We start from the raw sequence: 22,752 nt of genomic DNA, 5'->3' as shown, positions 1-22,752 counted from the left end.
CGTCATGGATTAGGATTCTGTTCCCGCCATTTTAAGTCTTTCCTTGTATTTGGACATTTCATCGATGTAAATGTTTACGCCAGAGATTTAGCATGGCGGCCTCAAAAATCACCCTCGACAAAGACGCCTTTTTTCGACGAATCAAAAGGATTTATGACGCTTGGAAGGTAAAAATTTTACAGTGTTCCTCAGTCGGAGTTATCTCGATAGCCTCCTCTTGAACTTAAAATTTCTCTCGAGTCGACGATGAATCGAATTAATCGAATGCCTTGTCAATCGATTTCAGAAAGAGGAGGATACGGAAGAAAATGGTACGAATTTTCCCACTGTCGATGCGGTTGTTATTGCCGTTGGACAAGATGAGGATGTCCTATATAGTAAATCAACTGCTATCCAGGTAAAATGTCTCGTTAAAAGTCACATGGCCCGAGCTCTTTATATTACATTGTACATGAAGTAGTACTTTAACTTCCTTTGAAGGGGTTCTTTGTTGCTCACTTACTTTGACGTTTTGAATTAGGATTATCGCTACGTGCCAACGAAAAAGTCAATATAATACGTAGTTTGCAGATTTGTATCAGAGTGCCATTTTTGGAACCCAATAGTGGTTGTAATTTTTTATTTTGAAGTATTGTAGCTCGACAAATCAGATCATGTATCTTACAGGGTACCTCCATCAACATATTGGCCGATGTACCGTTCAGTATAACTGACATATCGACCAACTATTGAGCTTCCATTGATGTTGTCCGATGTATCAACCATGATCATATCGGTAGCTTATAATTTGGTCAAGTGCTGGTGGCACTTCAGCCAAATGTCGGTCCTGTATCAGTCGATAGTTGAGCAAGAGTCAGCCAATAAAGAATCTTCAACATTAATCAATGAACATTAGTCAAAGAACATCGACTGACAGATTACAGATATATACCTGACAGATAGTCGATTTAGCATCCGAAATATGATGGTGAAATGTTAGTACATTGTAATGTTGGGTGGATCGATTGATGGTCAATGGTCTTGCTGGACCAGTGGTCGGCTCTTATTGTACAGTCCATCAACACATTGGTCGGATGTCTGACAAGTGTTGATAGAATAAAGACTGACGTCTCAGCTGATACATCAGTCGATATGGACATGTGGTTCGAGTTCCCGCTGATATATCAGTTGACTAACGAATGGGAGACAATCAAGCGTCCATAATATGACGGTTAAATGTTGGTGATGTATCAGTGGATTTCAATGATTGACAGTCATGGGTCTCTATCGATAGACTACATGTAGTTAGCGGTCTACTCTCGGTCAATATAGTCAGCCGACAAGTCAGTGGAGTGTCCGTATATTGACTAATACATACAGTGTAGGTCGATATTTCGATCACCCTATAAGATACATGATCCAACTACTCTAAGTTAACAGTAACACAACCCTTGTGTGTGTTTTGCCATAATATTGAAAGTAATGCTGTAATTTTTTAATGGTCAAAATTTTAACAGGAATATGCAATAATTAGGTTGGATGAAATCAATCCCATTTACAAAATTAAATCACCAAAGTGTTTTCAGTGTGAAACAAGTCATAGGGAATCAAACTCTTTTGCATGACACATGAAAGTTGTTTCACTTGTAGAATTTTTATTTGCAAGATACAGCCATGAATTATAAAAAAAAAATTGTCAATTTGATTGTTTAATTGTGTTCTTTACAGACATTTTTAAACATATTTCCTTTGAAAATTAAACTAAAATATTCGCAACTCAGTGGCCACAAAACGAAAAACAAAGTGCTCTACTTGACAATGTCGAAATTGACAACAGTGGCCAATAAGAATGTGTGTTAGTTCAGTCTTGAGCTAGTTCATTCAATATAAAACAAGCTGGTTTGAAAATAACTATTAAAAACACTTAAAGCAAGTGTACACAACACAATGCCACAGGGGGTCAAGTTCCTATTTTTTCCTATTTTTTGGCCTGCTTCCTATTATTTTTCTCCTATTTTTTCAAGAAATTCTTATCTTTTCCTATTTTTAAGGTCTTTCTTAGTGCAGAGGAACATTTTGAAATGTTTGAGATAAAATTCTTGATAAAATTGGTAAATTCTTTAGAAACAAAAAGAGAGCTTTCTGTCAAAAAAAAAATGCAGAGAATTTATAGCCTGTGTGAATGATAACCTTCTGAAATTCGTGCCCAGACTTTGTCAGTGTTTTCATGTTAACTTCTTCATTCCGTTTTTATGAAGCTGTACGGTTTGTAATAATTAACATGGATGAACACTGTTATAATCACATTGAAGTAGTGTGTACCCTACATTGTCAGATCCTCTATCACGATTATCTGCTTTCCCAATACAATCTCAATGAGCTTTTTTACCTGACTGTTTTCATACGCCTTTATATGGCACCCTAATGTTTTTGTTCAATAATTCTCAATGACATGTCATCCTGTGACCTGTTACTGGTCACAGGATGACAAGGAAAGAAAGAAATTTGATCGGGGGAGATTTTAATCACGTGCTACGCAACCACTTTTGAGCCGTGAGCGCGGGTCACGAAATCAACAAAACAATGCTGTAAATTGTAATTTTCATCAAGCTTCATCTAAACACTTGATTACCCTTGTGCCTAAAATTTACCCTTTCTTCTCAAAATCATTAGCAAAAATATAATCGGCGAAGGGCTTGCCTGGGCTCTTCCCCTTGGGGCAATTAAGGGGAGAAAGTTACTTGCCCGAAGGGGAAATCTACATGTCCCAGACTACTGGACGGGAGTTTTTTGGAGCCCTGCTTATCCATGTAAAGTACTGTATGTGATTTAATTTGGCAGGTGAAGGACAAGTTTTCCTTAGTAAAAGTTTTAACACTTGTTTCTATGAGGGATGCATGCCATCTTGCCTGTTAGATATTAAATAAGGCAAGGGGGTTGTGGAACAGAGCTGCTGTTGGCTTTGTTAAGAGGATAGAATTCAGGGAAAGTTTCCTATTTTGTTCCTATTTTGGGATGAGAATTCCTATGTTTTTCCTATTTTTTTGGCCACTGTCTTTCCTATTTCCCTATTTTCTGAGTGTCATTATTTTGTCACTTGATGCCCTGAGGGTGAGTGATTAACCCATTGACTCCCAGGGGTTCCCCATTGACAAGTCTTGCCGGTTTAGGCCGGTTTGGGTGTCAGAGGGTTAAGGCTTGGGTGAGCCACCATATAGGACCCCTTGCAGAGAATTCAGAAACACCTATTCTTAATGAGTTAATCAAATTATGTGGTAAGTAATTGTAATAGACCTGCTTACAAGGCTAATTCATAAAATAGTATCCAAAGAGTAGGAGATTGATACCAAAACAAAGTAGGTGAAATTTCTTTAAGTACTTGTACATGTACACAACTCCCCATTTTGAAGGAAGATTTTTTCCTTTGCGTCCAATTATAGGTCATATGACCTGAATTTGAATGTTGTGAACGTTCTGTGCAACCAAGGATGCTTTATATAGCTAGGTGACATACATGTACAGTAGAACAATATATACATGTAGCTTCCTTTCTAACTTTTACTTTGGAATGAAGTGAACCATGCTAACATGCTTGAGTAGCAGACCTTTTGATCACTTTCTGTTTTTGCTGCATGTGGTACAGGTGTATGATGAAAAGCATTCCACATCACATCACACATGTATAGCTAACATGTACATTGTACCTACTGTTATCATTACCAGAAACAGCCAGTCACGTAACCGAAACAGTGAGCATGCTTTCGTTTTTTTAGTAATTTAATCTCATCTCTAACAGCCATTTCACTTTCTGTTACATGTAGCTTTCATTTAATCTCCTTTTGTGATATACACGTACAGTACAGTGTTTGGAATTATTTGCTTTCATTTGATTATTTCATGTCGGTTCTCCATTACTCAGAACTTTCACTGGCCAGAATGGCTAGTTTAGTACAAAATAATCTTGACCAGCCAAAACGGATTTTTTAGTAGTCCAGGGCTAGTTGGTTTTTTTTAGTCCCTAGCCCTGCCAGTTAAATTACCTGTTCCTTCCATTGCAGAAGGAATGATGTTACACAAAATGCACATTTTACAACAACAGCAATTGTTGAAAAATGAAAATTTAAAAGTCCATAAATAATATCCAAAGAACAAACCTACATGTAGAAGTACCTGTAATCCAGACTAGTTTGTCATGTGGTTTATATCCAGAGTGAGACAGTGAGGCGGACTGTAGTCAATACTGGGAGCAACATACAATGTTATGTTTTGAGAATTGTACTCTTGTGCTCTCTCATTCTGCTAGTTTTATTTGCTTTGATAGTGTAACAACACCCATATCTGTTCTTTTCGAAATTTTTTAATGCAACATTTCCCTTTGTCATTTGTTTGTAGTGTGTAAACCACCATGGCAGCAGCAAAACAAAGGTCAAGGAACATCGTTGTTTTACCAATACAGAGAGAATCCTAAACATTCATTAAATCTGTCCTAGACCTAAACAACAGTTTTAAGTCCTAATTTTACGATTGGTAAATGGTTAGTGTTGTTTCTGTATTGGTAAAACAATGACCTGTGACCTATGACCTGTCATACCTGCCCCCATTGCAGGGTAATCAAAATGCTAAACTAAAGTACTACACATAGCATTATTTCTTATATTTCATCCCATTTCTCCTGGTTAACATATTACCCTAAAAGTGATCTTCCTGATTGTCCCATTCCTCGAAGGAACCCTCATATTCAATTTTTAGCTCTCCCATTAACATACTGCTATACTCTTCGGAAGATGTACAAAGAATGTCATGCAAACATTTCCATTGTTTTAGAAATGATGTGTAGATCTTCTCACTTATGGTTAATTAATTAGGAAAATTAGAACAATACTTGTTGCATGTACATACCAGTATGCCATGGCTCAATTTCTTTCCTGGTTCAACGAAGGTAAAATGTAAAGTAACTTTATTTAACGTCGGTAGTTCCTTCTTCTACGAGGCTGGTATCAATGGAAGCCGACGGTGCACCCTTTACCCCCCTCCCTCTGTCAGTGCTCTGTTTTACGGGAATTGAAAGCTATAGCTACAAGCTACAAGGACTTCTTGCTGCGAAAGCCGCGCACTAGCCAACTGAGCCACAACTGCTCCTACATCTTTTAAACCTTCAATTTTAATTTTCCTTTGTTTCAGATGATGATAATTAATATTGGACAAAGAAAAATCAAACTGTTTTGAAAATTTTTAAACCAAAAAAAAAATTGAACCACATGACATACATGTACATTGTGTAATGTTAAGGGTATTTTGGGAAAAAAAATGTACTTACACTTACACAATTTTCAAGGTACATGTGATTAAAATAAATGCAATGATAAAGTAATATTATTAAGTAGAAATTATTTTGATTCCTTTTATCTGTACAATTTTACTCCAAAATGTATGTATTACTTTTCTTACGGTTGTACTTTAGCAATGGTTATTTGGTTATGAGTTGGCCGATACTGTGATGATACTCTGTGAATCGTCAGCCCACTTCTTAGCAAGTAAGAAGAAAATAGACTTTCTCAAGCCACTACAGGACATGCAGAAGAAAGCCACCCTTTCTCCGTCAATTGAACTTCATCTTCGAGACAAGGTTAGAAACGTTAGATTTGGTTATGGGAAAGGTTGAGAGAAGTTCATTATGCTCTTCACCTACATGTAGTTTACATGGCGTGATTGTTTGTGAAAATAAAATAAAATAAAATAAATACATTTGTGTGCAGGTATATTAGCGAAAAATGTCGCACTTTCAAATTGCTCAGTGATATGAAGTTACATGTATTGTCAAATTTATTTTCCAAAGCCTTTGAACAGGATAAAATTTTAACATGCAAATTTAACTATAGTCATGTACATTAATCCTCACCTTTTCCTTTTTACAGACTGATCAAGACAAGGAGAATTTCCAAACACTTGTTAAGTCAATAAAAAACAGTAAATCGGTAGGTACAGTGTGTATGTCTTTAATTACGTTACAATGTAAAGTATGTGTATGTTAACAGCTTCTTAAATTTTGGAACAACAGGTCAATCTTTTTTTAAATAATTATGTGATATATAGTTTTATTGTTGAGAATACTGTACATGTAGTTGAATTAGTGATGTTTTTGTTCTTGGTTTTAAAATGGTTCCTTATAAAAATTAGTATTGTGGATTTTTATGTTTTTTCTAGGGAAAAACTGTGGGAATATTTGTCAAAGATAATTTCCAGGGACAGTTTGTTGATGAATGGAAAAAGGCATTCGATAAGGAGGCATTTGAGAAGGTCAGAGGAGAGTTTGTCATTGATCTATTCACTTCAGTAAATGGCCGTTGTAAAGTTTGGAAACAGTTTATTTGACTGGTGTTCATTTTTCTTTTTTTATTACATCTACAGTACCAATCAGATTTTCGTTAACTGCACATACGCAGTTTATACGCATATAAATATATTGTACACATGTGAACACGTATAAATGCATATCCTTACACTTCTGATTTGCCTTTGTTATTCAGAGCCATAAATTTCCTTTGTGTTGTATTACTGTGTAAAACAAAGACCTTTTGGATCTGGAAAAAACCACGAGCTGATAAAATTTACATCTTGCAATAGCTATCATGTTCCAAATGCGCAAGTTGCTTTGCTTCACGAATTTAGTGGATAACAAGCAAACTCAATTCAATGTTTATGAATCAGAACGAAAAGGAAAATGTTTCTTGAGTTCCGCATTTAAATGCGTGTACCATTCACCATTCAAATTGGAGTACTGTAGAACTTTACTTCGCGAATTGCATGTTTATCAATGGTGCACCTTTTTGTGGAATAAAAAACTTTTTTATGAAAAGAAGCAACCGCAACAAATGGTAAACATGTCTATTGGCAAGCATGGGCAAGTCTATAACGCGCTTTCAATTCAGTTACTGTGTTTTCATTCACATTCACTTTTTCGAGCAATGTGACCAGCATTTGTACTGTTAAAAGTGGGCATCGATTGCAGTATTTAACAATTGACAAAACTAGAGGGGAACTGAATTCAGTGTCCGAACCATTCACAACCTATCAAGATTTGCATACGACTCGCAACAGAAGATGAAAGATGAACCGTGGGTTCGTATTCCAAACACGACAACTGTTTACAAACGCGTGTCTTCATCGTGTAGTTCATTCTCATGTACAGTACTATTTTAGTGCTGTCAAGCGATTCTTTAAAACAATTACTCGCCAACAATAGCCAAAGAATAAGCTACAGTGTAGCTAATGAGGCAGATGCGTTTTTCGGTATACGCATATTATAAGTGTATCTTTATACATGAATAGGCGTAAATGCGAATACGCGTATGGTTATACACACTTACACATATGAATACATACATGTTTTGCGGTTAACTTATTTCTGAGCGTTACTGTACATACATCAATAATAAAACTTACAGTCACACCCCCAAACAATATTATTGTTCACTTCCTTAACAGGTTGATGTCAGTAGTCCTGTAGCTTATCTCATGTCAATAAGAGAAGATCAAGAACTAAACCATGTCAAGGTATCACAATAATGGTAGTATCCAAATGCGGGGCCGAGGCGGGGGCCACGGCCGGGGCCGGGGCCGGGGCTGGGGCCGTGGCTGGGACCGGTGTCGGGGTCGGTGTCGGGGTCGGGGTCAGGGTGTCTTCTTTTCCTAAATTTTGTTTCATTTTGTCGTCATTCTCGAATGACTGTCATTTATGGTGGCAATTAGTCAAAAAAATTGAGGAACCTACGGAAGCTATGAAAGCTCTTAAGGGGCATTTTAGTTTTTCTTAAAATCGTACTTTGCTTTTTTGTCTTTCCGACAATCGAAGTTTGTTGTTCGAAATTAAGAGAATTTCCGAAATTGCTAAAATTGGAGTTTATGGAATACACGCTAACTGCCAGACAGAGTCCCATCGTAATATTCACTTCGTTAAAAGAAAAACAACAGTTCCACAGTTCCACGATGATCGTCACGCAGTCATGCAACGTTCTTTTTGCTTGTTTGTTCGTGTTGTTGTCAATGTTGTTGTCTGATTTACCACAAACGGTTTGTAGTAAAGTCAGTCGCACAGGAACTTGCTAGCCAATTCTATTCGGACTTCAAGGGATCGAATCCAATTTTACGAGAAAAAGCACAACCACACTTAGAAAAATTATTTTGCGAAAACAAGCTGAGAATGTGTGCGTGACGACCATAGTGGAATTATGGCTATGTTTTGTTTTGTTTTAATTTTATTGCAGAGACGTTTCTTTCGCAGTAAACATTAAAATGTGGTTTTAAAATGTGGAGCTCAGCGAGTCTTCAGTGTCTCTACACTGTAGGTGATTCGCACCTACGTACGAGGCACTACTTTAAGGCGAGATCACGCCACTGAGGATTCTGTAGATTTTCAGATTTTTATTCATACTAGCTGCTCGATCGATATGTCGTTGAACTAGTCGACTGAAAGTAAAATATTACAGAAGTAGATTAATGTTTTGGAATGCCGGCGATAGGCTAAAAGAAGAATGCAACTGATTTCTTGAATATATTACAATTTGTGTCTTCTAATCTACACGATCTTTTGGTTTGATTTCTTCTATTGATTGTCTTTAATTTGCGCGTTTGCAGTTTGTTTCGATTTACATGTATATATTTCTGAATTTCTAATTAGTTGTCACCTTTCAACTCATGCAAACTTGCTGTGGTAAATAAAATTGCAAATATAGTTGCATACATTAAAACAATTAAGCGACATAACTTAACGCGCGAAGCGCGAATCACAGGGTTTAACGTATTATATTTCAGTTGGAAATTCTTTTCGAAAAAAGCAAAGGATGTCCCCTTCGAAGCTTCCGTACATTCCTTATATTTTTTGACTAATTTCCAACATAGATGAAGGAAAGATGCCGAACATTAGAAAATAACAGTACGGGAGAATAACTACAAAAATTGAAACGAAAAAATTTTGAAGAAAAAAAATAGACACCCTGACCCCGACCCCAGCCCGGCCCCGGCCCTGTGTTTTGGCTACTACCCAAAATAATATTAACATCAAAAGCAGCTGTTTTGTATTTTTGCAGAAAAGAAAATGTGAGCTAAAGAGTGAAAGCAAAATTTTGTGTGATGTGTAATTATGTAAAGGTGACAAGACAGTACTTCAATAACCTTTTTATAATACATGTAGAATACAAAAAGATGATTTGTTTGTTGACTATTTTTACAGTATTTATTTTACGTTAATGTGTTATGTTTTATGTTAAACATGTGAGCTACTATATAGACAAGAACATTAACATTGACTCAAGTTGGCATTAATGAGGGAGCACCGCCTTACGTTAGGTAATAGCCTGTGCGACTACCAGTGACTTTGTGACAAAGGAACCTCACATGTATCTCCTCAGCACTGTGAGCTGAATGCAAATCAGCATGTGCTGGATTGGAAAAGTATTGGTTTGCAGGCAATATTCAAAAGGCAATGGAGCCAACAAGCTTGGGAAAAGCAGAGCTTTCATTAGAAGCTGGCAACCGGCGAATTCCTCCAGCTAGTCGTTAAGTTTTTGCTGCCTACTTTCCTTTATAAGTTACAAGATTTTTTTTCTCACCGTTTCAGCTTGATCCATTTATTTTAATTCTGTAAAACAACTAGAATATCAAGAAACCTTTTGCTGTATGTTCTGCTTCTTTTTCGACGTTGGATATTTTTGTAAATTCCTACATGTAGTTCCGTTCGCCTTAGCCTCTTGCCAACATGATTCTTTGTAGTGTGCCATGTTGGATGAGTACAGGAGAAAGACTGGTGCTAAATGTTGCACATTCACTAGGTCCCTCCAGTTTTCCATGTGTTGTTTATCAAAAATGAAAGACACAAGATAGTGTGCAGCTGGAGGTGATATTTTGTCATATTTCAAGAAGAGATCGAGATTGCAAAAAAATTGTTCTCTAACCTGGCTATGTGCAACTACTATGTGTTAAGAAATATTTGTGAGTGATGTGGTTGCCTAGATTGCTTGAAATGCCATTTCTGAGCTCCTACTGTACATGTAGATTTCAAAATTTTCTGGTTGAGCATGCCAGAACTCCTTAGGGAAAAGGGATCTCACAGTCCCTTTCTTGCCACAGCTGCTTACATGTACTTCACAAAACCAGCCATTTACCAAAAAACTTATTGAAACCCCTGGGAAATTTACCACACCACACAGGAGTGACCCAACTTTATTTCTAATCAGTGGCTATAACAAGGCCCCAACCTGCAGCTGGACTCCATGGGAAGGGAGGGAGAGAATAAAAATTACACATGTTCATGGAGTACTAATGATGCTGAACAACAGAACATAAAATTACCTCAAAATAGTTTAATGTATGCTTTTATACATGTACATGTAGCTATAGGCAAATGTCTGCTGGTGTAGCCAGTCAGCAGACCTGTACTACGAGCAAGCTTAGCCTTGAATAGTGTTTTGAAAAAAAACACCAATGTTGTGGTCATAATAACCTGCTTGAGCGAGAACAAACCCGGAAAGTTTAAGCTACAGCTGTAGAATGCCTCTGTGAAGCCTTAGTGCTTACTACATTGTAACCTTGGCAACTTAATAGCGCCATGATCCATTAACTACATTTTACTTGCGAGACAGCTCAATTGCCTTTTATGATGTCATGAAGAAAGGTCAACTTAAGTTGTGTTACAATGACATTACAAGGGTAGTTCAGTGCTTGGAAAAGACAAAATTAATGTAATTTTATCCTTTTTGAAATGATAATTTTGTGAAATTGACATAATTCTGTTGTCATTTGCCATAGAAAGCTGCACAAGTCTCATCTGAGATTTTTGTAAAATACTTCAAAAAACAGATAATGGAAATCGTCGATGATGAAAAGGTATTAATTTTTAATAGATTTTTTTCCAAGATTGGTTACCTAAATTGCATGCAAAATGTATTCATAGATTTTGTATGTATTGATCAAGTTGACACTCTTTACATGTACACCAACAAGATTCTGAACAGTTTACCAGTACTTTTAAAAGTTAATATTGAATATACCATAATACAGTTTATCTACTCCTAGAGAGTTAAACACTCAAAAATTGCTGATGGGATTGAAGCAGCCTTGGATTCCAAGAAATTTCTACAACCTGGGATGGATTCCAGTCAAGTACAAATTACCTCCGTTTTTTTGTTTTAAGTTTATTTTATGTTATTTAAAAATGTATTTGTTGTTGTTGTTAATTATTTTGTCTGCAAAAGTGAAGTGGCTACAATGTACAGGTGTAAGTTGTGAGGTAAATTATGAGGTAAGTTATGAGGCACATTATTTTGCATCATATTATCAACATTGGTATTGGGGAGGGGGGGGGGGGGGGGGGTAAGGTAAGGACCAATGTATTTTTGTGAGTACATGTCAAATGATGCTCAAGCTAGAATTTTTCCGAAGACTTTTGTCCAAGATTGTAGGTCTGATCGATGTTGGTAATTAAAGACTGACTTGAAAGTTCTTTTTTTTATTTTAAGGTGGAGATGTGCTATTCACCCATTGTGCAGAGCGGTGGAAAGTTTACGCTAAAGTTCAGTGCTGTCAGGTATTGCTGAAATAATTATCCTTCATTTTTACATGATCTCACAAAGGCCATGTTGGTTTCTTTACACAAAGAAACGGCTACCATGTTGATGTCCAACATTAATCTTCATACATTCAATTTATTATCCGGTGATAACACTATCATTCTCTCTTTGTTTTAGTCAGAAAACACAATGTCATGTTCAATAAATGTTGAGTTAAATGGAAAGGTCTTCGAAGTGTTAACGTGATAGTATTAATGTTGCAGTGTTGAAAAAAACTGTTTTTCCCTTCTGAATCACTATTAAGCGTACAAATGTACATACACGTACACTTGATTGCTCACTTATGCTCCTCCCAAACATGGCATAAAGGCAGTGCAGTGCTTATGTTACTGCGTTATTGGGTGAGCTAGAGCTCAAGCTGTAATATGGTATTGAGGAAAATATTGTCAACATGCTATAATAGTGTGGAATAATAATGTATTTCACTATTTCTGCCAGCATTATTTTTGCAAAGGTGTACTGCAGTATGTATAACGTAGTTGATTTGCTCTAAAGTTTGAGTTTTCTTAAATTGGTTTTTATAATTGTATTACAGTGTGTTCATGTACAAGTCTTGCATATATTGTTTTACAGAGTTACTTTGTCTGAGATTTCTCGAAAGAAAAGGAATTTGACATTTTGTTGTTATCATCCTTTCCATGCTTTTCATTTTCTTACAGCAATGATGAGAAGCTTCACTATGGTACAATAATATGTTCCCTTGGTGTACGATACAAGTTTTACTGCTCAAACATTGTGAGGACAATGCTGTATGAGCCAACAGAGGTACAGTACACGTATGGATTGTGGAATTGCTCTCATAGTGGAATGAACCAAGATTTGTGTTGTATGGACATCCTTGTTGTTGTCTTCATGAATGTTAAACTCATACATGTACATCTTTACATTTTATGGAGGAGCAACATGTATTGTACATGTAAGCGTGACAGTTTGTGTTTAACTCGGTCTCATATCTAGTAAGCGTCTTTTTTTCATATTGAATAATACTTGTACATGTACCTGTGAATATCTGCCTACTGTTAGGCATTTATTGCATTAATTTCTCTCTACTGGCCTTTACAATAAAACATGGCCAGTGGGACACTGGAAACAAGATAAGTGGCTCATCTCGCCGCAATAAGTTCAGTGGGTCATGAATGTGAAGAGTATCAGTTGAGAGCGGTGTTATGTGTGGAGGCTGTAGCTTTGTTTCCAGCTTAGGAATCCTTCTTCCTTTGTACTGTGGTTGTCATTGCTAAGCAATTGTAACTACCATATCAAGCTAGATAATGAAACTTATACATGTAGCTAGGTAGTTACTGTCTCTATTTCATTGTCCACAAAATGTCATGTACTGTAGTTTGACACACTCATCAACATGGTTACGTGTACTTTGAATTACATTTGTTAAGGCAAAACAAGCTGTGTTTTAAAGTTATTGAAAAGTACAGTAATAATTATTAAATTCTTTGTCTTGATAATAATGCCTTTGTTTATTGTGTGTACCCAAGGCTGCTGCCTAATGGTCACCCGGTCACCTGGGGCACCTTATTTGTGAGCGCAGGTCACCAAATTTCTGAACAAGTATCCCGAATGGGTGCCATACTTGATTCATCCTCACTCTCTTGTAAATTAATTTTGATCCCAGTTAGAATTAATTAATTGTCAGAGTGGGCTCTTGAAAAAGTGACTTGGGCTACTAACTTTTAATGTTGGAAGGCCGAAGGGCTCCCAGAAAATTTTTTTAGGCAGCAGCCTTGTATGTACATGTACCTGTGTACATTTAGTTACTTTAATATTACTGAGTAATTCTGTTGTGGTAACTTTATTGCAGGTACAACAAGACAGTTACAATCTACTTCTTGCAACACTGGATGTTATTTTGGACAAATTAAGACATGGTAAGAGTTGTGTTAAGATTCCTTTTAAACCCCATTCAGCATACATGTAAGTAAGCACGCTAAACCTTTGACAAGGTTACACTTGTACCTTTTATACAACCTTTTTTTGTAGGGTTCAATTTATAATAACACCCTTTTTTTCCTGAATGAAATGTTTTGATGCCTTTTTATTTTTGGGCAGGATGTACATGTTCTGCACCTGTTTGCTATTAATTGCGTTCAATGAGTAGGAAAACTCAGTACTAATGCATGCAGATTCCGGTATCAAGAGATTTTTTTAGACAACCAACTGACCGACCGACTGATCCTGAGACACGTTTGGCATCCCTGCAGGTTTTGCAGGGGCAAATGACATAGGAGAGAGTGCCTGGGATTGAGACAGGTCCACCCTTGTACATGTATGTTTTACCATGAATTGGTATCGAACACAATCCAATATAACCTTGGCTTACTGGTACCACTAGGTTACACTGTATTTCTAAAACACTGTTACTATTCAAGTCCAATTTTTACTGTTCATATTTCTCTTTGTGTAAACTATTTTCTGCCATCCTATTCTCAAATATGTGTATGTGTATGCCCAATCAATATGCTGACCTAAATTATTCTTTTTCTGTGATGTTTGCATTTGCAAGTGCATAAACATTTCATAGACATGGAGAGTTTGTAGGATTGCATGTGTGTGTTAGAATTTAAATTTATTAGAATTTAAATCAATTATTGATTTTTAGGAGTGAAACTTTGTGATGTATATAATGCTGCTCTTGATCATGTTACAAAACAGAAACCTGATTTCCAAGCCAATTTTGTGAAAAATGTAGGGTAAGTTAAAAGTATTTAAATAAAGTGTGTCATGTGAAAAGTACTTGTACAACTGAAACTAGTATGTACAGTCATTGACGTTATTATAGGGAAAAGGGTACTACTGTACATGTACCTGGCTACCCCTTCTTCTTGTGACAGGTTCACAGTGAATTTTAGGTACTACATGTATCTCCGTTGCTACACGTATGCCAAAAAAGCCTCTTTGCAAGGTAATGATACAGTGAGCACAAAAAGAAGCTTGCTTCTTTAATTGTGACGGGTTCCTCTTTGCTCTGTGCAACGTGATCTCACTATCATGTAAGAAAACTTGTTGCTATTTCTGATTCTTCATGTCTTTGTCTTTGTTTGAGAAGTTTGGCGGCAACCTACATGTACCTGGAACAGTTCATTAGTACATGTAACTTTTGCTGATTTCTGTCAATGATATACATGTATATTATTGTATACTTATGCAGTAATAACTTGCCATGCATGCAAAAGTTTGTGTGGAAACAAGACATCTACATGTACGTAGTTGTTGTTGAATTTTTTTTTAAATCTTTATTAAAAGTCGGCATTTTTTTAATATTTCCTTCAAGGTTTGGAATGGGTATAGAATTTAGGGAAGGCTCCCTTTTAATAACTTCAAAAAACACCCATCTAGCTAAGAAAGGTGAGGATAGTCAGATTATTGTAGTTTATAACTATTCTTAATCATATTATATCAAAAATGGCAGAATTGAATAAGGTTTATGAATGGTTATGCATTGTAAATTTCCCTAATCACATTTGTTTTGTTTCCCCTAAAGAATGAAACCTTCTGGCTTTCGGCCTTTTGTATGTGTTGTAGACAAAGGTGTAATAAGAGGATTTAACCTTTGAAACAACGGATCAAACCAAACATGAACTCAACAGATTTTAATCTCATTCCATGAGCTCCTTACCTGTAGTACACTGGGGTCTATGTTAAACTTATGTCACAAACACTACAAAAGGAAAGTGAAAAACAAAGTAGTCTGAAATTTTTTTAACTACAACATATACCCAGGGTAACTTACTGATAAGTATAAGGCCCTGTGCAAATGGACGCAACATTGTTGGGTGTTACATGTATATGTTGGGTCCACTTGCACACCCTTTTGCATATTGTCGTGTGCTGTTTGGAGTTGTCGCAAAAAGTTTGAAACTGGTCAAACTTTTGAGCCAACAACTCCCAACATTTCTTTTGTTCTGTGAACACCGAAGCGTAGTATTTGAAGTGCACTTCCTTAGCTCTTCCAACATTAATTTTGTTGGGGCCATACACACACATTACATTATGGTCTCCATGGAGGTAGCCATGCATAAATTGTAAGTTTACAAAGTCTTATGGGTCATTCCTCCCCATAATACACTGCATGTCCTTACATTGTTGGATGTTGTTGTAGGGTTTGCACACCACAACAACAGCTTCCAACACAGTGTTGGGAGTTCTTGCAGAGCTTAGGATGCCAGGATTTTTCATGAACTTCATGTGACAGTAGATAAATTATATACATGTTGTGGCCTGTGTTTTCAAATTTGTATGAGCACATGTAACAATAAAATTGTCATGTTTGTGTGAAAGGATTACTGAATTGTTCATAACAATACAGCTCTGCTGTATTGACTACACTGTTGGTAAGTCAATGTGACAAACCCCCAGTTTGGAGGTCCCATGATTTATGAGTCAAATGGTCAATGAGTCAATGAGTCATGAGTCAATGAGACGCACAGTCAATATACACGTAGCAATAATTTATTGATTAAGCCTAAGCCCTTGTTTCAGTGATTAGGCCTAAGCACTCTCTGAAATTTTAGCTTTCATTATATGGGTTAGGGTAACTGCATTGATTCATTGATTCATTGACTCATAAATACTTGATACTCCCCAGTTTGAGATTTTCCATAAAGACCTCACTGTCAGTTAGTAAAATTAATAGGTAACACTAAGCTTCTCAACTTTTGTTATGAAACACCATTACATCATGTACAGTATATTAATCTTGGTTGTCTTTAGGGATGGTTTTCAATGTGAATGCTGGTTTCTCTGGCCTGGTTAACGAGAACGCCAAAGAAAGTGAAAACAAAAGCTATGCTCTTTTTGTAGGGGATACTGTGCTTGTTAATGAGGTAGGTTGTGTGATTTGTACACACAATATGTCATGTGTAGATTGAGGTGAATGACACTCTACAGGACAACGTGTGTAAAGTAAATTAGAAGTGTTAAAACAATATGCGTAATAGCTCTTTTTTTTTTTTTTTCTCAGGACTCACCTGCCACATTACTCACTCTAGCTAAGAAAAAGATTGCAAATATTGGTATCTTCCTCAAGGTCTGTGTTTGTAAGGTTTGGCCAGTGTATGGAGCATGATCTGCATGTAAATTAATGTATTTGTGATGTGTAACTGTGATGAACCTCTTACTTGGAATATGTAACTCAAAGAACAACTGTCATGTTTTTATGCCGTACATGTACATGTGAACCTATTGGTTTTCAAGACTCTCTTTCATTGGTTTCTGCTTTTTCTTTCCTATACTGCTATATCGTTTTACTCTATTTTGTTGTTTGTTTGGGTTTTCCCTTTTTTGTTTAATTTGCGTTACAGTTCATTACACATTTTTGTACACGTACATTGTCTATTAAATCATAAAAGTGATCTCTCCTGAATCCCTATTCATTCTTTTTGATCTTCATTCTTTTAGCATTAGGAAACGTTTTGTGATACAGTGTGCATGCAAGTCTCATTTGATTCCCAAATAGTTTAGTTTCTTTCATAATTGTAACTAAGCCATCCGCTAGAATGTCACTTGTGTGATATATTAAGTGATATATTTTGTGAGATGTTTGTAGGCTTTGTCAGGGTCTCTAAAATGATCACATTTTAATGATGACAAAATTTACATTTATGTTCACGACAACACAATTTCTTACCTTGTTACATGTACATTAGTGATAATGTTCCCTTTGCCTTGTTTATGAAAGGATGAAGAATCCGAGGGAGATGATCAAAAGGAAAATGGAGAGGTTTGTTGTGTTGTGTGCTTTCCACTCTGACACCCAAAACAGGTGCAATTAAGTGCAAAGAAACTTGGGTGTGAAACGAAAAGGAGAAGTTACATGATCTTGCAGAGCAATCATGATTATTACAGCATTTTTTTCACTGCTAGATATTAATAATATTATGTGCTGCTAGTGTGAATTTATCTTGTGCTCATATCAGTATGTGCATCTATGTTTTGGCCAAGTGAGAAAAGGCCTTGAAGAGACAATTTGAAACACATTATGATTTAACCAAGAGACTGACAGTCAAAGTGGTGCTAAAAGAAGAGTACAGTAGGCAAGGGTATTGGGGACTCAGATTTACTGTACATTGTACAAATGCGTGCTGATATGTACAGGTAACTTTCTCAATGTGCGAGCAAGCGGAATTCTGCGAATCCTGCAATCTGATTGGCTCTGGGAGCAGGCAGAATTTTTCTATCTTGTCTGCCAACCTGGGCAGAATCCTAGCCCTGGTTGCATGAGCTTGTGTAATGACCTTAAATTTCAATTTTTTGACACCAAATCTGTTTACATACAGAAGTAAGTGTTTCAAAACAGATTTTTTTATCAGACAATAGGTGTGGAAATAGAATTCAAGTAAAAATATTTCTCATTGGAATGTTCAATTTGTAAATTGCTTACTGCATTAGCTATCATGCACAGTGGAAGTAAACAATTAAAAAAGTGATTCAGAGAGGAAGAGAGAGAGAGAGAGGGAGTGACCTTGGTCACAGTTTTTTGTAATATGGGCCAACCCTTAGCTGGCAAATAACATTATTGACGCTGAAAGTTAATTAAAATAAATTGACTCTGTAAAACATCTTTATCCAGGTAATTGGTTTGGTATCAGCAACTTTGTTGAACTTTTACCAAAGAACTTACACTGGCTTTTTGCAAAGAACTGTCTGAAGTGTGATTGTAGTACCTTTATTCAGCTCTTTTTATGTCACCTTGTCACTTTGTTTGTCAACCTCATCACTTTCTTGCAATGCACTGACTGGAGTTTTTTTGTGGTGTTTACTTTTTTTGTCTTCTCAGGCTGAAGAAGATCTTCTCTTGGGTCGAGAAGGAAAAGGAGCATTACTTGAAAGCAGAACAAGAGTAAGAATAGTATTAATTATTATTATTATTATTATTATTATTATTACATGTATTATTATTATTATTGTTATTGTTATTGTTGTTGTTGTTGTTGTTGTTATTGTTATTGTTATTTTTATTGTTAATAGTTGTAAAGCTTTGAGTTACTACTACTATGGCATATGGCATAAAACCTAGTAAAATCTTTCACTCTCTTTATCACTCCTTGGAGTAATGGGTTAAAGAAGAGTGGATGTAGGGGTTGTCAATGCATCTTACAGGGGAATATTATTTTAATAGCGGAGTAGTGAAAGTGATCAAAGTTAAGAAACTACATTGTAATGTCGTAAAAAAGGTTGCTCTTTTTCATTGTGGTGAAGTACAATAATGATAAAGTATTCTCGTTTGTCTCACGCTAACAACACTGGACACAACCCGCTTTGGAACAAAGTAAAGTTTATTGATCGTGGTCCTCATTGGTACGCACGCAGGGTCAAAGAGGCGATTCACATATGTAAGACTTCACCCTAACAACATCAACAGGGATAATGGAATAGAAATTCCGGAAGCATGGATGCCCACGATCAAGAAACACAACAACAGGCTGGAGAACCGTACGACAGTGGACTGCCCAAGGAACAACACATCAAAACAGCAAAGATCGAAATGCACCAGTCACAGCTGCTGAAAACCAACCAATCAAAGCGGAGCATCCTGCTTAAAGGTGACGTGTAACCAGTCGACCTCATCGCCTGATGAAGACTAGCAGTGTGTAGTTGAAACGTCACGATCTACATCTCAAGTGACCAAATCGTGAGACAAACGAGAATACTTTTTTATTATTGTCATGAAACTACAGTTTTGAAAATATAATTATTGCATGTACATGTAGAAATAAAATTGTCCTAACTTCTCCCTAATTAAAACCTAAAGATTTAACGCTCTTGTGAATTTTTTTTGGTTCAAAATCATGCTGCTCGATTGGCCAATGTCTTCCCCCTGCTTTAACCAGAAAAACGTTTGTATCTTTGTCCTCCAAAATGAGATGTCTTCTTCTCTCTGACCTCATTTGATGTTCCCTTTCCCTGCATAACTTTCATTGCCTTTAATTCCCCTTTCCTTCCTTTCACTTCTTCATTTCATACATGTACCCTCAGGCAGAATTTTCTTTATTGCCTCCTCTGCCACACTTTTTATAATTTCTCTTTCATATATTATTTTGTTTTATCGATTCATTCTGTTCCTGTTGCCATAAATCACTCCCCTCACTTTCCTATCCTTTAGAACATCTTCAAAGCTCTTTTATCCTCTTTCTCCGTCTTCTTAGTTGTTATATAATCTTTTGTCACTTGCCTGCTTTCCTGAAAGGTCTCATTCCTTAACATTGTCCTGTCCAAATCTTCCAAATCACGTTTTGCCAGCATACACATTCATGACATGTACTGCCAGTGTGCCATTAATGGCTTTCATCATGTTTTCGTCGTTCGGTTTTCTCTTTTTCCATTTATTTCTTTGCCTCTTTTTTCCCATTATCGGCATTGTTCAGTGTTGTATTAGTTTTGCCATTATTGTCACTTTGAAGTATACTTGGTTTTACACACATTATTGTCATTATCATTATTGACTATTAAAACTTGGAATATTATTTCAACATCGTTACCAGTATGGTACATGTATTTTGTTTACCACCTGTCCTCATTTTTCCCCCACAGTATTCTGAGCAGAAAACTTCAGGAACCGCTGTAAGACATTTATAATATCAACTTTGTTTTTTTCAAATAAATCAATAAAATTAATATATAAAAAGTAACAAATTAAATTAACTTAAAAATAAAACAGAATTTATAGTTTGATAAACAAACTAAAATAGAATTAACTGAATAACCATTAGTTTTGTTAAAATTTAAGGTATCCTGCTTCTGTTTTTGTTTTGCTGTTTGATATTTTAATCTTGAGCTATAGATATTTAGGCCTATTTTGCTATTATTGTTGCCACAGACTGAAATGACTGCAGAAGAAAGAAGGAAAAAACATCAGCTGGAGCTTAAGGAGCAGTTGCATGAGGAAGCAAAGGTCTGATTTATATTTTCAAGAACATTTTGCCTCCACTACTCAACCGGGCTCTCGAGCTTAATGATCTCTGGGTGTGAATTGGCCAGGCAAGCCACTGTACCTCTTATTTAGCTCTGCAAAAATGTACAAAAATATTGATACATTTAACTTTGTGACAAAGAGAAGACCAATGCACCAGAACCGGGCACTCGCCGCAAAATGCAAAACGCGGGCACGTGGCTCTCCAAGTGGACTGGAGCCAGGTCTCTGTTGCTAATTTATTGTAATGTGTGCTAATAAGGCTTATCACAAATTACATTAAGTAGGAAGTGGTTGAATTATGTTTTTACTTCGCTTGGTAGTCATATGGAATCTAATGGGGGACACACACATGTAGATGACATCCCCTAGTTACAATTTCAGAAAGTTAGGATAACGTGTTTTACAATGCTATACCACCTCGGCAAATGAGGCTTTTAAAACTGAGCGTAAAACAGGAGAAAAGGAGATAACACTTTTATCCTCTTTGGGAGCAGTCATTGACAGAGGGTAATAAGTAAGCTCGTTCCCAAGGTCTCCCTTACAGACCCTGGGAACGAGGTTGGGTGATAAGCAAAATTCCTAATATTGCCTTTCATAATAATTGTAAAGAAAATGTTTGAATGCACTAAAGGATCCCTGAACCTGACGATGTAAAGGTGAGTAAAGAACACTGTTTTTTGCGTGGTTTGTGGATTATTGAGAGTGGAGGCAGTGCTTGATTCGGTCAAAACGCGTTTATCATAACACACGCAATTAAGAGATTTGATATGTTGGATAAATCTGGTGAGGGGTTCAGCATAATTTATTGTGAATGAAAAACATGAATAAACGGTAGTTGGGTCTATAGCCGCCGGTTGTATTTGTTGTTACCACTAACTCGTCTTTCGTTTTTCAAAGACAAGAGAATAACTAAATAGGAAGTTATCTGTATTTTTTTTTTAAGGTTAATGCTGTAAAAGTGGTGTATCTTCACGTTAACTAACACAAATCGGTATTTTGGTACTCTTGCCAAGCAGAGAATACCAAACAAGCAAGCGAATTATTGCGAAAAAGAAAAAAACATGAAAAGCTGGAGTTAATATCCACTACCCACGTACCTTTTTGGTTTACGATTAATAACCGTGTAGCCGTGAGTTTCGATCGTGCAATTTTGTAGTGAGGCCATTTTATATTGCAACACTAGCAATTTGACCTTTGGTTGAAAGCAAATTTTCGTGCTTGAAGTGCTACTGTGACGAAATTTGAATCTTCCCTATCGAAGCCATTTTGGCACATAAACACGTAGTCTGTACGAGAAGAAGAATGCTGTTTACCATTTTCAAATATCTCTTTTTGTTCTGGAGATATTCAAGTTTTTTTAATATGCAAATTAGCCAAGTGATGACGTCATAAACCCTACCAAATTTTGATCAAGTATGATGGAGAAAGATATCTCAGCCAATTTGTATCAGAAATACTTGGTTCTTTGCACTAAGATTCTAGTAAATGTGTTCCACAATATGAGCATACATTTTTTGTTTACATGGCAACATACTGGGTTCCAGACCTCCCTGATATTAAAAGCTTTGCAGACCACCTTTGGCGTTCTATTTGCAAATGGTGCCTCATCTGCATGATCCTGCCAGCATATAAAGATGTTAGGTCGAGCTTGTGGCCTTGGTTAATGTATTTCTAGCCTGAGATCACCAAAATATTGAAATCAGGTTGGAGGGGACTGGAAAAGAGTGAGTTGCCATGGGAACCAATTTCTTTACAGTCGTAGGTGTGTTGCCTTCAGAACTATCAGCTCACCAAGTTTCAATGGTCTCTGTTGCAAATTGACCGAGATAGCTCAATTTATATTCTTGATGTTCTACTGGGTTGGGTGAATGACGTCATTAGCCTTCTCATTTGCATATTTAACACATTTTTCAAACTTAAATATCTCTGGAACCAATGCAGATATTTCCAAACGGTAAACAGCGTTTTTAATGTTTCATGGTACTCTATGTGATAAACCAAAAAACTCAAGGGATAAAAATTTGATCACAGTAGCACTTTAACTCTCCCACTGACGAAGCACCACTTTCTTAAGAAACTAACTCCATCTACTTTTAGGCACAGCTTTTTGTTTTAATATTGGTCGTCACGGTTTTCATTGATATTAACCAATTCCATTTCTGCCTCTCCTTAATGAACATGAAAGACACTGAGGCTCGTCTACAGCCAATAGGGACTTTAAGATCT

At 36.4% G+C, this 22,752-nt stretch overlaps 1 protein-coding gene across 2 annotated transcripts in view; it reads left to right on the top strand.

The window, feature by feature from the left end:
• The window catches only part of LOC138019509 (FACT complex subunit SPT16-like), a 42,942-nt gene continuing 20,190 nt past the window's right edge, over positions 1-22,752 (top strand). Inside the window, exons 1-19 of one of the 2 annotated variants that reach the window (XM_068866321.1) lie at positions 1-167; positions 287-397; positions 5,441-5,605; positions 5,895-5,954; positions 6,184-6,276; positions 7,465-7,533; positions 10,783-10,860; positions 11,050-11,136; positions 11,493-11,560; positions 12,263-12,368; positions 13,417-13,483; positions 14,215-14,305; positions 14,887-14,960; positions 16,326-16,438; positions 16,576-16,641; positions 17,293-17,334; positions 18,391-18,453; positions 20,145-20,174; positions 20,431-20,505. In XM_068866321.1, coding sequence (XP_068722422.1) covers positions 93-167; positions 287-397; positions 5,441-5,605; positions 5,895-5,954; positions 6,184-6,276; positions 7,465-7,533; positions 10,783-10,860; positions 11,050-11,136; positions 11,493-11,560; positions 12,263-12,368; positions 13,417-13,483; positions 14,215-14,305; positions 14,887-14,960; positions 16,326-16,438; positions 16,576-16,641; positions 17,293-17,334; positions 18,391-18,453; positions 20,145-20,174; positions 20,431-20,505 — 1,533 coding nt within the window. In that variant the 5' untranslated portion in view covers positions 1-92. The remainder of the gene's footprint in view (positions 168-286; positions 398-5,440; positions 5,606-5,894; positions 5,955-6,183; positions 6,277-7,464; positions 7,534-10,782; positions 10,861-11,049; positions 11,137-11,492; positions 11,561-12,262; positions 12,369-13,416; positions 13,484-14,214; positions 14,306-14,886; positions 14,961-16,325; positions 16,439-16,575; positions 16,642-17,292; positions 17,335-18,390; positions 18,454-20,144; positions 20,175-20,430; positions 20,506-22,752) is intronic. The other variant, XM_068866322.1, reaches the window with a different exon arrangement.

This window comes from Montipora capricornis, chromosome 10, assembly GCF_036669925.1.
Source record: "Montipora capricornis isolate CH-2021 chromosome 10, ASM3666992v2, whole genome shotgun sequence".
Lineage (NCBI taxonomy): Eukaryota > Metazoa > Cnidaria > Anthozoa > Scleractinia > Acroporidae > Montipora > Montipora capricornis.
This window is presented reverse-complemented; position numbering and strand designations above follow the sequence as displayed.